This window comes from Oncorhynchus masou, chromosome 32, assembly GCF_036934945.1.
Source record: "Oncorhynchus masou masou isolate Uvic2021 chromosome 32, UVic_Omas_1.1, whole genome shotgun sequence".
Lineage (NCBI taxonomy): Eukaryota > Metazoa > Chordata > Actinopteri > Salmoniformes > Salmonidae > Oncorhynchus > Oncorhynchus masou.
Window position 1 is genome coordinate 90,433,391 of NC_088243.1, and position 15,584 is coordinate 90,448,974.

A 15,584-nucleotide genomic window follows, 5' to 3' on the forward strand; every position below is an offset into this window, starting at 1 on the left:
CTCATTTATGACAGGGAGTTTGAAGACAGCGAACGTGACATAAGTATCAAAAGTAAAAAATAATAGTATAAACCATTTCAAATTCCTTATATTAAGCTTATATATATTATTATTATTATTATTTTTGATGGATAGGCAGTGGCACACTCAGACATCATTTACAAACAAAGTATTTGTGTTTAGTGAGTCCACCAGATCAGAGGCAGTAGGGATGACCAGGGATGTTCTCTGTTTAGTGAGTCCTCCAGATCAGAGGCAGTAGGGATGACCAGTGATGTTCTCTGTTTAGTGAGTCCTCCAGATCAGAGGCAGTTGGGATGACCAGGGATGTTCTCTGTTTAGTGAGTCCTCCAGATCAGAGGCAGTAGGGATGACCAGGGATGTTCTCTGTTTAGTGAGTCTGCCAGATCAGAGGCAGTAGGGATGACCAGGGATGTTTGCTAGATAAGTGAGTGAATTGGACAATTTTCCTGTCAAAATGTAACGAGTGCTTTTGGGTGTCAGGGAAAATGTAGGGGGTAAAAAGTACATTATTTTCTTTAGGAATATAGTAAAGTAAAAGTAAATGTTGGCAAAAAATATAAATAGTAAAGTACAGCTAACCCCAAAAACTACTTAAGTAGTACTTTAAAGTATTTTTACTTTAAGTGCTTTACACCACTGATAAAGACTTTCAGTTTTACCAGTCTTTAACTTGTTTCTTTATAGAGACCCTAAATGCTGGTTGTTATGTTGTGATTGGTGCAAAGTGTTAATTTCAGTTATTGTATTAATTGTGTTTCTTGCATTATCTCTTTGTGCAAATTTTACTTTTTGAAAAATGTGTTCAATGGTAATTGAACATTCAAGGTCATTTTCAAAAGTAATAATTCCTACAGCCAAATGTATTTATTTACCAGCTTCATTGATAATCACATTTTGTGATAGTTATATCTTGTTGATTGTGATGTGAGACATGAGACTATGAACATTTTGTGTGTGTTTAAGTTTATGGTAATTCATCCCTTAAAGGATATGATGTCCACGTGTTCAACTGACTCTGGGTAAGTAGAAAAAGAGCTTCATTGCCAGAATCTCATACTGTCCCTTTAAGTACCACATATGTTCATATTTCTGTAAACCAATAACATTGTTTCAAAAATGAATATTTGAAGAGAACCCATTTTATTGGATGATTGCATTTATTTAAATACAGCCAATTTGAATATCTGCAAAAACACAACTGAAATGATTCACTCTCTCCTCCATACCTGTATCGCCTTAGGTTTTCCCTCAGCTAACACACACACTTACAATAATTATATAGTCTGTTAAGAAGAAATATAGAGACCTGTTTCGAAGGTACTGCTTTTGGCCAACCTGTATACCTATAATGAGTTTTATATATATGAAAAAACATTGTGTTTTTTTTTTTAGTTCAATAAAATACTGTTTTAAAAAGTGTCCAATCAAACGCCAGTAAATGCACCTACTCTTGAAGGGGCCGTACTTAAAAAACAACACAAGATTCCAGATACAAATGTTCAGTTTCAGCATAAACGGAGAAAAAAACAGAAGGAAATTAATATAAAAACGTAAACTTCGCAAAGCACAATGTATTAAAAATATCAATCAAATCTTTACACATTTAAAAAATACTAATAAATTAAATGATTCACAATGAAAACATTGTCATTTTTATTTTATTTTTTACTTTTCATCCCAAAGTGTCATGTTTTTCGTTTTTAGGTTGATGTTGTTCAACAAAAAAAAAAAACGATGGATTCATGAGGACGTTGGGACGTTTGACAAAAGTCAAGCTGTGATATACTGTGGCAGCGAAATAGCAAGCCGGCTAATCTAACATCACTGTGCTGTGTGTTGTGATAAATGTTTACACGGAAATATTCCCTAAATTGAATCAAACAATAGCATGCCAATAATACGAGTGGTTTAACACAAGCAAAAAAAAGATTTGAACTTGATTTAATCTCAAAAGTCACATTGTCTTTCTAGCACGGAGTTTGGCATCTATCCTTTTTCAGGAAGCAAGGTCCATTTTACGTGGTCCATTTTATGACCCGCGGATCCCAAAATGGCCGTCACAGGTCAGTGATACTGACCCAAGATGGCAGCCACTCACAGGTCTGTGGTGCTGAGCGAAGGGTTGTCGAAGGTTAAACTAGGGCTGTTGTTGACTCTTTTCTTGCCACGCTGGGCCAAGGCTTCACCCAGAGGCTCGACGTAGGGGTTATCTGCTCCCCCCTCCTCCTCATCCTCCTCCTGAATCATCTACGCAGGGAGACAGCAGGCATGACCATCCAGAATGATGATAATAATTTTGTAGTAATAATAATAATAATAATAACTATAATGAACGAAAAATGTTACCATCATGGGCATCGTATCCTTGTCAGACATGACCATGTCTATGTTGTAGTCCAAGGAATTCAGGCTTGAATTGAAAAAGAAATGAACTAAATTAGAGTCATACAACGGGAGTCCATGACGATGACTCCTTAATTAATGTTAGCAATAACATCTCAATATTGTCCAATGGAGGACAATATCAAATAACATTACCAGTATAGACGTTTTGTAACACTTTCCTCGGGTGCATGATAGGACAATCAGAGGAATGATAGGACAATCAGAGTAATGATAGGACAATCAGAGTAATGATAGGACAATCAGAGGAATGATAGGACAATCAGAGGAATGATAGGACAATCAGAGGAATGCTAGGACAATCAGAGGAATGATAGGACAATCAGAGGAATGATAGATTTAATGGCAATGCGTAAATACAGATGTATTTGTCAGTGTCTCAGGTGGCACCCACATCTACATACATTTACATGGCTCTGTAGTAATGTGTTCACATAACTCTGTAGTGTTCACATGACTCTGTAGTGTTCACATGACTCTGTAGTGTTCACATGACTCTGTAGTGTTCACATGGCTCTGTAGTGTTCACATGACTCTGTAGTGTTCACATGACTCTGTAGTGTTCACATGGCTCTGTAGTGTTCACATGACTCTATAGTGTTCACATGGCTCTGTAGTGTTCACATGACTCCGTAGTGTTCACATGACTCTGTAGTGTTCACAGGGCTCTGTAGTAATGTGTTTACATGACTCTGTAGTGTTCACATGACTCTGTAGTGTTCACATGACTCTGTAGTGTTCACATGACTCTGTAGTGTTCACATGGCTCTGTAGTGTTCACATGACTCTGTAGTGTTCACATGACTCTGTAGTGTTCACATGGCTCTGTAGTGTTCACATGACTCTGTAGTGTTCACATGGCTCTGTAGTGTTCACATGACTCCGTAGTGTTCACATGACCCTGTAGTGTTCACATGGCTCTGTAGTGTTCACATGACTCTGTAGTGTAGTGTTCAAATGACTCTGTAGTGTTCACATGTCTCTGTAGTGTAGTGTTCACATGACTCTGTAGTGTTCACATGGCTCTGTAGTGTTCACATGGCTCTGTAGTGTTCACATGACTCTGTAGTGTTCACATGACTCTGTAGTGTAGTGTTCACATGACTCTGTAGTGTTCACATGGCTCTGTAGTGTTCACATGGCTCTGTAGTGTTCACATGACTCTGTAGTGTAGTGTTCACATGGCTCTGTAGTGTTCACATGGCTCTGTAGTGTTCACACGACTCTGTAGTGTTCACATGACTCTGTAGTGTTCACATGACTCTGTAGTGTTCACATGACTCTGTAGTGTTCACATGACTCTGTAATGTTCACATGACTCTGTAATGTTCACATGACTCTGTAGTGTTCACATGACTCTGTAGTGTTCACATGACTCTGTAGTGTAGTGTTCACATGACTCTGTAGTGTTCACATGACTATGTAGTGTTCACATGACTCTGTAGTGTTCACATAACTCTGCAGTGTAGTGTTCACATGACTCTGTAGTGTTCACATGACTATGTAGTGTTCACATGACTCTGTAGTGTTCACATGACTCTGTAGTGTTCACATGACTCTGTAGTGTTCACATGACTTTGTAGTGTTCACATGACTCTGTAGTGTAGTGTTCACATGACTCTGTAGTGTAGTGTTCAAAACCAATCTTATGGTCATGAGTATTACTACTAGACCACACGGTCTGCACATATTGTTCTTATTGTCATCATCATCATCATCATCATCATCATGAATAGGTGGTTTCTACCTGACTCTGTCAGCGTTTGATCCTTCCTCGTCGAAGCCCAGGTCTGTGGCTGTGTCGATGTTCAAGTTGAGCACAGGGTTAGCCCTAAGACACAAATACAGGGACAGCGACAACACTGTTAGCCTTACTTCCCTTTTCCCTTTGCAAATTCAACAAGTTAAATGATGTGACTTGTGACTTGATGGCACATTTCAAATGCATTGGAAACACGTGCTGAAAAAACTAAACATGCGTTAAAACTGCGGTCCAAAATATCTTCTCAAGTTTTTGTGAAAGCAAAAAAAAAAAAATAATGTTTGGTGTCGTAATTACATTTGTGTTCCCATATAAAAAATATGGTGCATTTGGGAAAGTATTCAGACCCCTTGACATTTTGGTACGTTATTAAAGCCTTATTAAAAAAAACTAGATTAAATTATTTCCCCATCCCCCCCCCCCCATCATCATCAATCTTCACACAATACCCAATAATGAAAAAGCAAAAACAGTTTTTTATGCATTTTTGCAAATGTATAAAATATGAAAAACTTAAATATTACATTTACGTAAGTATTCAGACCCTTTATAATCAGTACTTTTTTGAAGTAACTTTGGCAGCGATTACAGCCTGTCTTCTTGGGTATGACACTTCAAGCTTGGCACACCTGTATTTGGTGAGTTTCTCCCATTCTTCTCTGCAGATCCTCTCAAGCTCTGTCAGGTTGGATGGGGAGCGACGCTGTACAGCTGTTTTCAGGTCTCTCCAGAGATGTTAGATCGGGTTGAAGTCCGGGCTCTGGCTGGGTCACTCATGGACATTTAGAGATTTGTCCCGAAGCCACTCCTGTGTTGTCTTGGCTGTGGGATTAGGGTCATTGTCCTGTTGGAAGGTGAACCTTCGCCCCAGTCTGAGGTCCTGAGCGCTCTGGAGCAGGTTTTCATCAAGGATCTCTCTGTACTTTGCTCCGTTCATCTTTCCTTCGATCCTGACAAGTCTCCCAGTCCCTGCCACTGAAAAACATCGCCACAGCATGATGCTTCCACCACCATGCTTCACCGTAGGGATGGTGCCAGATTTCCTCCAGGCGTGACGTGTGGCATTCAGGTCAAAGAGTTAAATCTTGGTTTCATCAGACCAGAGAATCTTGTTTCTAATGGTCTGAGAGTCTTTAGGTGCCTTTTGGCAAACTCCAAGCAGGCTGTCATGTGCCTTTTACTGAGGAGGGGCTTCCGTCTGGCCACTCTACCATAAAGGCCTGATTGCTGGAGTGCTGTCCTTCTGGAAGGTTCTCCCATATCCACAGAGGAGTGACAATAGGGTTCTTGGTCACCTCCCTGACCAAGGCCATTCTCCCCCGATTGCTCAAGTTGGCCGGGCGGCCAGCTTTAGGAAGAGTGTTGGTGGTTCCAAACTTCTTCCAATTAAGAATGATAGAGGCCACTGTGTTTTTGAGGACCGTCAATAATGCAGAAATGTTTTGGTACCCTTCCCCAGATCTGTACCTCGACACAATCCTGTCTCGGAGCTCTGTAGACAATTCCTTCAAACTTATAGCTTGGTTTTTGCTTTGGCATGCACTGTCAACTGTAGGACCTTAAATAGAGAGGTCTGTGCCTTTCCAAATAATTTCCAATCAATTGAATTTACCACAGGTGGACTCCAATCAAGTTCTACAAACATCTCAAGGATGGTCAATTGAAACAGGATGGACCTGAGCTCAATTTCGAGTCTCATACCAAAGGGTCAGATTACTTATTTAAATAAGATCATTTTTGTTTTTAATATATTTGCAAAAATGTCTAACAAAAAAACATTTTTTTGTAATTATGGTTTATTGTGGCACTATCCCTATGGTGAATCATGGTGGTTGTAGCATCATATGTGATATTTTAGTGTTTTATTTGTAATAATTTTTGAAAGCATTTCTACCTGGGGTATTGAGTGTAGATTGATGAGGAAAACATTTTATTTAATACATTTTAGAATAATAACGTAACAAAATGTGGAAAAGGTCAAGGGGTCTGAATAATTTCCGAATGCACTGTAATTATTGTACAAATACATTTCATGTAGGGAGTTGGATCCTCCCTATGGCTCCAGGTTAAAACTAGTGCACTATGCAAGGAATAGGGTGCCATTTGGGATGCACTTTATGTGTGGAGGACAGGACTCACCCCTCCATAGTGTACTTGTTGGTTCCAGGCACGACAGGCCCACTCTTCTGATCTCCACCAGTCACCACCATGGCTGCTGAGTTCATGGCTTTAGATGCCTTCAGCTTCGTTCTGTAGCTGTAAAAGTTTACCGTCCATAGGTTAGTTACCCATACTTACTAACCCATACTTACTAACCCATACTAGTCACCCATACTTACTAACCCATACTAGTTACCCGTACTTACTAACCCATACTAGTTACCCCTCCTTACTAACCCATACTAGTTACCCGTACTTACTAACCCATACTCGTTACCCGTACTTACTAACCCATACTAGTTACCCATACTAAATAACCCATACAAGTTACCCATACTTACTAACCCATACAGGTTACCCATACTTACTAACCCATACTAGTTACCCATACTTACTAACCCATACTAGTTACCTGACCTTACTAACCCATACTAGTTACCCGTACTTACTAACCCATACTAGTTACCCGTACTTACTAACCCATACTAGTTACCCGTACTTACTAACCCATACTAGTTACCCATACTTACTAACCCATACTAGTTACCCGTACTTACTAACCCATACTAGTTACCCATACTTACTAACCCATACTAATTACCCGTACTTACTAACCCATACAGGTTACCCATACTTACTAACCCATACTAGTTACCCATACTTACTAACCCATACTAGTTACCTGACCTTACTAACCCATACTAGTTACCCATACTTACTAACCCATACTAGTTACCCGTACTTACTAACCCATACTAGTTACCCGTACTTACTAACCCATACTCGTTACCCGTACTTACTAACCCATACTAGTTACCCATACTAAATAACCCATACTAGTTACCCATACTTACTAACCCATACAGGTTACCCATACTTACTAACCCATACTAGTTACCCATACTTACTAACCCATACTAGTTACCTGTCCTTACTAACCCATACTAGTTACCCGTACTTACTAACCCATACTAGTTACCCGTACTTACTAACCCATACTAGTTACCCGTACTTACTAACCCATACTAGTTACCCGTACTTACTAACCCATACTAGTTACCCGTACTTACTAACCCATACTAGTTACCCGTACTTACTAACCCATACAGGTTACCCATACTTACTAACCCATACTAGTTACCCATACTTACTAACCCATACTAGTTACCCATACTTACTAACCCATACTAATTACCCGTACTTACTAACCCATACTAGTTACCCATACTTACTAACCCATACTAGTTACCCATACTAAATAACCCATACTAGTTACCCATACTTACTAACCCATACAGGTTACCCATACTTACTAACCCATACTAGTTACCCATACTTACTAACCCATACTAGTTACCTGTCCTTACTAACCCATACTAGTTACCCGTACGTACTAACCCATACTAGTTACCCGTACTTACTAACCCATACTAGTTACCCGTACTTACTAACCCATACTAGTTACCCGTACTTACTAACCCATACTAGTTACCCGTACTTACTAACCCATACTAGTTACCCGTACTTACTAACCCATACTAGTTACCCGTACTTACTAACCCATACAGGTTACCCATACTTACTAACCCATACTAGTTACCCATACTTACTAACCCATACTAGTTACCCATACTTACTAACCCATACTAATTACCCGTACTTACTAACCCATACTAGTTACCCATACTTACTAACCCATACTAGTTACCCGTACTTACTAACCCATACTAGTTACCCATACTTACTAACCCATACTAGTTACCCGTACTTACTAACCCATACTAGTTACCCGTACTTACTAACCCATACTAGTTACCCATACTTACTAACCCATACTAGTTACCCGTACTTACTAACCCATACTAGTTACCCGTACTTACTAACCCATACTCGTTACCCGTACTTACTAACCCATACTAGTTACCCATACTAAATAACCCATACTAGTTACCCATACTTACTAACCCATACAGGTTACCCATACTTACTAACCCATACTAGTTACCCATACTTACTAACCCATACTCGTTACCCGTACTTACTAACCCATACTAGTTACCCATACTAAATAACCCATACTAGTTACCCGTACTTACTAACCCATACTAGTTACCCGTACTTACTAACCCATACTAGTTACCCATACTTACTAACCCATACTAGTTACCCATACTTACTAACCCATACTAGTTACCCGTACTTACTAACCCATACAGGTTACCCATACTTACTAACCCATACAGGTTACCCATACTTACTAACCCATACTAGTTACCCATACTTACTAACCCATACTAATTACCCGTACTTACTAACCCATACTAGTTTCCTGCCATCCTTTTCTCTTTAAATGTAGCAACACGTCTAACAGGGATCACAACCGCAGACCACGTGTAACTACGCCAGCCCAGGACCTGGCTTCTTCCCCTGCGGGATTCGTCAGAGACCAGCCACTTGGACAGCTGAAGAAAATGTGCGCACCGAAGAATTTCTGAAAACTGTCAGAAACCGTATCAGGGAAACTCATGTGTGTGCTCATCGTCCTCACCAGGGGTCTTGACCTGACTGTAGTTCTGCATCATCACAGACTTCAGTGGGAAAATGCTCACCTTCGATGACCACTGCTATGCTGGAGGAGTGTGCTGTTCACTAAAGAATCCCGGTTTCAACAGTAAGGGGCAGATGGCAGACAGTGTGGATGGCGTTGTGTGGGCGAGTGGTTTGCTGATGCCAACGTTGTGAACAGAGTGCCCCATGGTGGGGTTTTGGTATAGGCAGGCATAAGCTACGGACAATAAACACTATTGCATTTTATCGATGGCAATTGGAATGCACAGAGATCCCATGACGAGATCCTGAGGCACATTGTCGAGCCATTCATCTGCCACCATCACCTCATGTTTCAGCATGATAATGCACGGCCTCTTGTCGCAAGGATATGTACACAATTCCAGGAAGCTGAAAATTTCCCTGCATACTCACCAGACATGTCAGCCATTGAGCACCTTTGGGATGCTCTGGATCGACGTGTACGACTGCATGTTGACATCATGGGAAAATCAAAATAAATCAGCCAAGACCTCAGATAAAAGATTGTAGACCTCCACAAGTCTGGATCATCTTTGGGAGCAATTTCCAAGCGCCTGAAAGTACCACGTTCATCTGTACAAACAATAGTGCGCAAGTATAAACACCATGGGACCACGCAGCCGTCATACCGCTCAGGAAGGAGAAGTGTTCTGTCTCCTAGAGATGAACGTACTTTGGTGCGAAAAGTGCAAAACAAATCACAGAACAACAGCAAAGGACCTTGTGAAGATGCTGGAGGAAACGGGTACAAAAGTATCTATATCCACAGTAAAACGAGTCCTATATCAACATAACCTGAAAGGCCGCTCAGCAAGGAAAAACCACTGCTCCAAAACCGCCATAAAAAAAGCCAGACTACGGTTTGCAACTGTACATGGGGACAAAGATCATACTTTTTGGAGAAATGTCCTCTGGTCTGATGAAACAAAAATAGAACGGTTTGGTCATAATGACCATCGTTATGTTTGGAGGAAAAAGGATGAGCCGAAGAACACCATCCCAACCATGAAGCACGGGGTGGCAGCATCATGTTGTGGGGGAGCTTTGCTGCAGGAGGGACTGGTGCACTTCACAAAATAGATGGCATCATGAGGTAGGAAAATTATGTGGAAATAATGAAGCAACATCTCAAGACATCAGTCAGGAAGTTAAAACTTGGTCACAAATGGGTCTTCCAAATGGACAATGACCCAAAGCATACTTCCAAAGTTGTGGCAAAATGGATTAAGGACAACAAAGTCAAGGTATTGGAGTGGCCATCACAAAACCCTGACCTCAATCCTATAGAAAATTTCTGGGCAGAGCTGAAAAAGTGTGTGCGAGCCAGGAAAGCCTACAAACCTTACTCAGTTACACCAGCTCTGTCAGGAGGAACGGGACAAAATTCACCCAACTTAGTGTGGGAAACTTGTGGAAGGCTACCCAAAACTTTTGACCTAAATTAAACAATTTAAAGGCAATGCTACCAAATACTAATTGAGTGTATGTAAACTTCTGACCCACTGGTAATGTGATGAAATAAAATGGAGATCCTGACTGACCTAAGACAGGGAATTTATACTAGGATTAAATGCCATGAATTGTGAAAAACTGAGTTTGAATGTATTTGGCTAAGGTGTATGTAAACTTCAGACTTCAACTGTGCATGTCGATATTACCTCAACTAACCAGTGCCCCCCCGCACATTGACTCGGTACCGGTACCCCCTGTATATAGCCTCCACATTGACTCTGTACCGGTACCCCCTGTATATAGCCTCCACATTGACTCTGTACCGGTACCCCCTGTATATAGCCACCACATTGACTCTGTACCGGTACCCCCTGTATATAGCCTCCACATTGACTCTGCACCGTAATACCCTGTATATAGCCTCCCCATTGACTCTGTACCGTAACACCCTGTATATAGCCTCCACATTGACTCTGTACCGTAACACCCTGTATATAGCCTCCACATTGACTCTGTACCGGTACCCCCCTGTATATAGCCTCCACATCGACTCTGTACCGGTACCCCCTGTATATAGCCTCCACATTGACTCTGCACCGTAAAACCCTGTATATAGCCTCCCCATTGACTCTGTACCGTAACACCCTGTATATAGCCTCCCCATTGACTCTGTACCGTAATACCCTGTATATAGCCTCCCCATTGACTCTGTACCGTAAAACCCTGTATATAGCCTCCCCATTGACTCTGTACCGTAATACCCTGTATATAGCCTCCACATTGACTCTGTACCGTAATACCCTGTATATAGCCTCCACATCGACTCTGTACCGGTACCCCCTGTATATAGCCTCCACATTGACTCTGTACCGGTACCCCCTGTATATAGCCTCCACATCGACTCTGTACCGTAACACCCTGTATATAGCCTCCCCATTGACTCTGTACCGTAATACCCTGTATATAGCCTCCCCATTGACTCTGTACCGTAATACCCTGTATATAGCCTCCACATTGACTCTGTACCGTAATACCCTGTATATAGCCTCCCCATTGACTCTGTACTGTAATACCCTGTATATAGCCTCCACATTGACTCTGTACCGGTACCCCCTGTATATAGCCTCCACATTGACTCTGTACCGTAATACCCTGTATATAGCCTCCACATTGACTCTGTACCGGTACCCCCTGTATATAGCCTCCACATTGACTCTGTACCGGTACCCCCTGTATATAGCCTCCACATTGACTTTGTACCATAATAACCTGTATATAGCCTCCACATTGACTCTGTACCGTAATACCCTGTATATAGCCTCCACATTGACTCTGTACCGTAATACCCTGTATATAGCCTCCACATTGACTCTGTACCGTAATACCCTGTATATAGCCTCCACATTGACTCTGTACCGTAATACCCTGTATATAGCCTCCACATTGACTCTGTACCGTAATACCCTGTATATAGCCTCCACATTGACTCTGTACCGTAATACCCTGTATATAGCCTCGCTACTGTTTTCATTATTGTGTTAAATTTTTCTTACTTTATTTATTGTTTAAGCTAATATTTTCTTACTTTTTAAACAATTCTGCACTGTTGGTTATGGATTTGTATGTAATCATTTCATGTTAAGGTCTGTTTTATTCGGGCGCATGTGAAAAATAAAATGTGATTTTTGTTTTTGTGAATCATAGGTATCAAACACATCAGAATACTGATCTGGGATCAGGTACCTATGTCCCATACACTTCAATTCATTATAACCTAAAGGACAGAACTGATCCTAGATCAGCGCTCCTACTCGGAGATGTTTGATACATACGTGCCCAGGTCTCAGCTTACCTCCTGCGGGTGCAGACCAGAGACGTTGTCATGACAGCCAGGACGATGATGAGGCCTGCCACCAGTCCCAACAGAACGAACATGATTGGATTCACCTGCTTCTCTGTCACCACAGTCCCTCCCTGCAACACCACACAGAGTTTAGAGTAGGGTTGCAAAAAATTACAGTAATTTTCCCCTAAAAATTCCATAGTTTTCCAGAAATCATGGTTGGAGGAATTCAGAACTCTTTCTGATTTCTTCCTGCTTCCGTGAATCTTCCAATAAGGATTTCTGGAAAACTTGGGACATTTTACGAGTTACCAGAATTTTGCAACCTTAGCTCAGGGGAACATTCCTTCAGTGGACCAAAGTCAGATCGTACTGTAGCAGATCTTTACTGCATATTTTCACTACATTACAAATATACCATAATAATGTCGTAACATACAAGCTGGAGGACATTAATTTATATTTATTCATTTATACGTTTAACAATTCATGTGGAAGTATCTATAGCAGAGATCATCAACTTGATTCAGGTGTGTGACGATTGTTTTTCTTGAGCGGATGGTCGGGGAGCCGGAATATAATTACGAATCATTTATAGACTGGAAATTGACCGCAGGAAGCCCAAAACAGATATCATGTTTGACTAAAACATAACAATTTCAAACCTTGCGACATTTGTACACATCCCTTGTCTCTCTATTATTCGTGGGAATAGTTGGGAACAGATTTCTTTAAATTAAAATGATTTCCTGGTGTTCTAACAGTCTTTTATGTCCAATAATAAAACATAAAAAAAATTAACTGTATTTATTTTTGCTCAGAAAACATGGGGGCCAAATAAAACCACGCACGGGCAAAATTCTTCCAACGGGCCACCATTTGGTGAACCCTGCCCTATGGGAATCCTATTCCCTATGTAGTGCCCTACTTTTCACCAGAGCCCTGTTCAAAAATAGTGTACAACATCAGGAATAGGGTGTCATTTCCAGACACAGGCCAAGACAAATATTTGTTTAGCATGTACAGGGCGACAATTCTAATTAAATGCAGTGAGTTCAGGAGAACACTTGAGATTTTAGATCCAATACATGAAAAGCGACATTTGTTTCTTGAAATCGTATATGTATGTGTATTATATGTATGTATTGTAGTGTATTATATGTATGTATTGTAGTGTATTATATGTATGTATTGTAGTGTATTATATGTATGTATGTATGTATGTATTGTAGTGTATTGTATGTATGTATGTATGTATGTATTGTAGTGTATTGTATGTATGTATGTATTGTAGTGTATTGTATGTATGTATGTATTGTAGTGTATTATATGTATGTATGTATTGTAGTGTATTATATGTATGTATGTATGTATTGTAGTGTATTGTATGTATGTATGTATTGTTTGTATGTATGTATTGTAGTGTATTGTATGTATGTATGTATTGTAGTGTATTGTATGTATGTATGTATGTATTGTAGTGTATTGTATGTATGTATGTATGTATGTATTGTAGTGTATTGTATGTATGTATGTATTGTAGTGTATTGTATGTATGTATTGTAGTGTATTGTATGTATGTATTGTAGTGTATTATATGTATGTATGTATTGTTGTGTATTGTATGTATGTATTGTATTGTATGTATGTATGTATTGTATGTATGTATGTATGTATTGTAGTGTATTGTATGTATGTATGTATGTATGTATTGTATGTATGTATTGTAGTGTATTGTATGTATGTATGTATGTATGTATTGTAGTGTATTATATGTATGTATGTATTGTATGTATGTATTGTAGTGTATTGTATGTATGTATTGTAGTGTATTGTATGTATGTATTGTAGTGTATTGTATGTATGTATTGTAGTGTATTGTATGTATGTATTGTAGTGTATTATATGTATGTATGTATTGTAGTGTATTGTATGTATGTATTGTAGTGTATTGTATGTATGTATTGTAGTGTATTGTATGTATGTGTATTATATGTATGTATGTATTGTAGTGTATTGTATGTATGTATTATATGTATGTATTGTAGTGTATTGTATGTATGTATGTATTGTAGTGTATTGTATGTATGTATGTATTGTAGTGTATTGTATGTATGTATGTATTGTAGTGTATTGTATGTATGTATGTATGTATTGTAGTGTATTGTATGTATGTATGTATTGTAGTGTATTGTATGTATGTATTGTAGTGTATTGTAGTGTATGTATGTATGTATTGTAGTGTATTGTATGTATGTATGTATTGTAGTGTATGTATGTATGTATTGTAGTGTATTGTATGTATGTATGTATTGTAGTGTATTGTATGTATGTATGTATGTATGTATGTATTGTAGTGTATTATATGTATGTATGTATTGTAGTGTATTGTATGTATGTATGTAGTGTAGTGTATTGTATGTATGTATTGTAGTGTATTGTAGTGTATGTATGTATGTATGTATTGTAGTGTATTGTATGTATGTATGTATTGTAGTGTATGTATGTATGTATTGTAGTGTATTATATGTATGTATGTATTGTAGTGTATTGTATGTATGTATGTATTGTAGTGTATTGTATGTATGTATTGTAGTGTATTGTAGTGTATGTATGTATGTATGTATTGTAGTGTATGTAGTGTATTGTATGTGTATGGTAATGGCCAGGCATGAGGAGAGAGACAGAAATAGATGTGTATTGTATGTGCATGGTAATGGCCAGGCATGAGGAGAGAGACAGAAATAGATGTGTATTGTATGTGCATGGTAATGGCCAGGCATGAGGGGAGGGACAGAAATAGATGTGTATTGTATGTGCATGGTAATGGCCAGGCATGAGGAGAGAGACAGAAATAGATGTGTATTGTATGTGCATGGTAATGGCCAGGCATGAGGGGAGAGACAGAAATAGATGTGTATTGTATGTGCATGGTAATGGCCAGGCATGAGGGGAGAGACAGAAATAGATGTGTATTGTATGTGCATGGTAATGGCCAGGCATGAGGAGAGAGACAGAAATAGATGTGTATTGTATGTGCATGGTAATGGCCAGGCATGAGGAGAGAGACAGAAATAGATGTGTATTGTATGTGCATGGTAATGGCCAGGCATGAGGAGAGAGACAGAAATAGATGTGTATTGTATGTGCATGGTAATGGCCAGGCATGAGGGGAGGGACAGAAATAGATGTGTATTGTATGTGCATGGTAATGGCCAGGCATGAGGAGAGAGACAGAAATAGATGTGTATTGTATGTGCATGGTAATAGCCAGGCATGAGGGGAGGGACAGAAATAGATGTGTATTGTATGTGCATGGTAATGGCCAGGCATGAGGAGAGAGACAGAAAT

The 15,584-nt window shown here is 39.5% G+C and overlaps 1 protein-coding gene across 2 annotated transcripts in view; it reads right to left on the bottom strand.

Annotated features, from left to right (window-relative positions):
• Nucleotides 1-1,143: 1,143 nt before the first annotated feature.
• cdhr2 (cadherin related family member 2) overlaps nt 1,144-15,584 on the bottom strand; it is a 37,576-nt gene continuing 23,135 nt past the window's right edge. For both annotated transcript variants that reach the window (XM_064955448.1, XM_064955447.1), the window contains exons 27-31: nt 12,243-12,364; nt 6,329-6,445; nt 4,175-4,258; nt 2,371-2,434; nt 1,144-2,271 (exon numbers count right to left, since the gene is read on the bottom strand). In XM_064955448.1, coding sequence (XP_064811520.1) covers nt 2,119-2,271; nt 2,371-2,434; nt 4,175-4,258; nt 6,329-6,445; nt 12,243-12,364 — 540 coding nt within the window. In that variant the 3' untranslated portion in view covers nt 1,144-2,118. The remainder of the gene's footprint in view (nt 2,272-2,370; nt 2,435-4,174; nt 4,259-6,328; nt 6,446-12,242; nt 12,365-15,584) is intronic.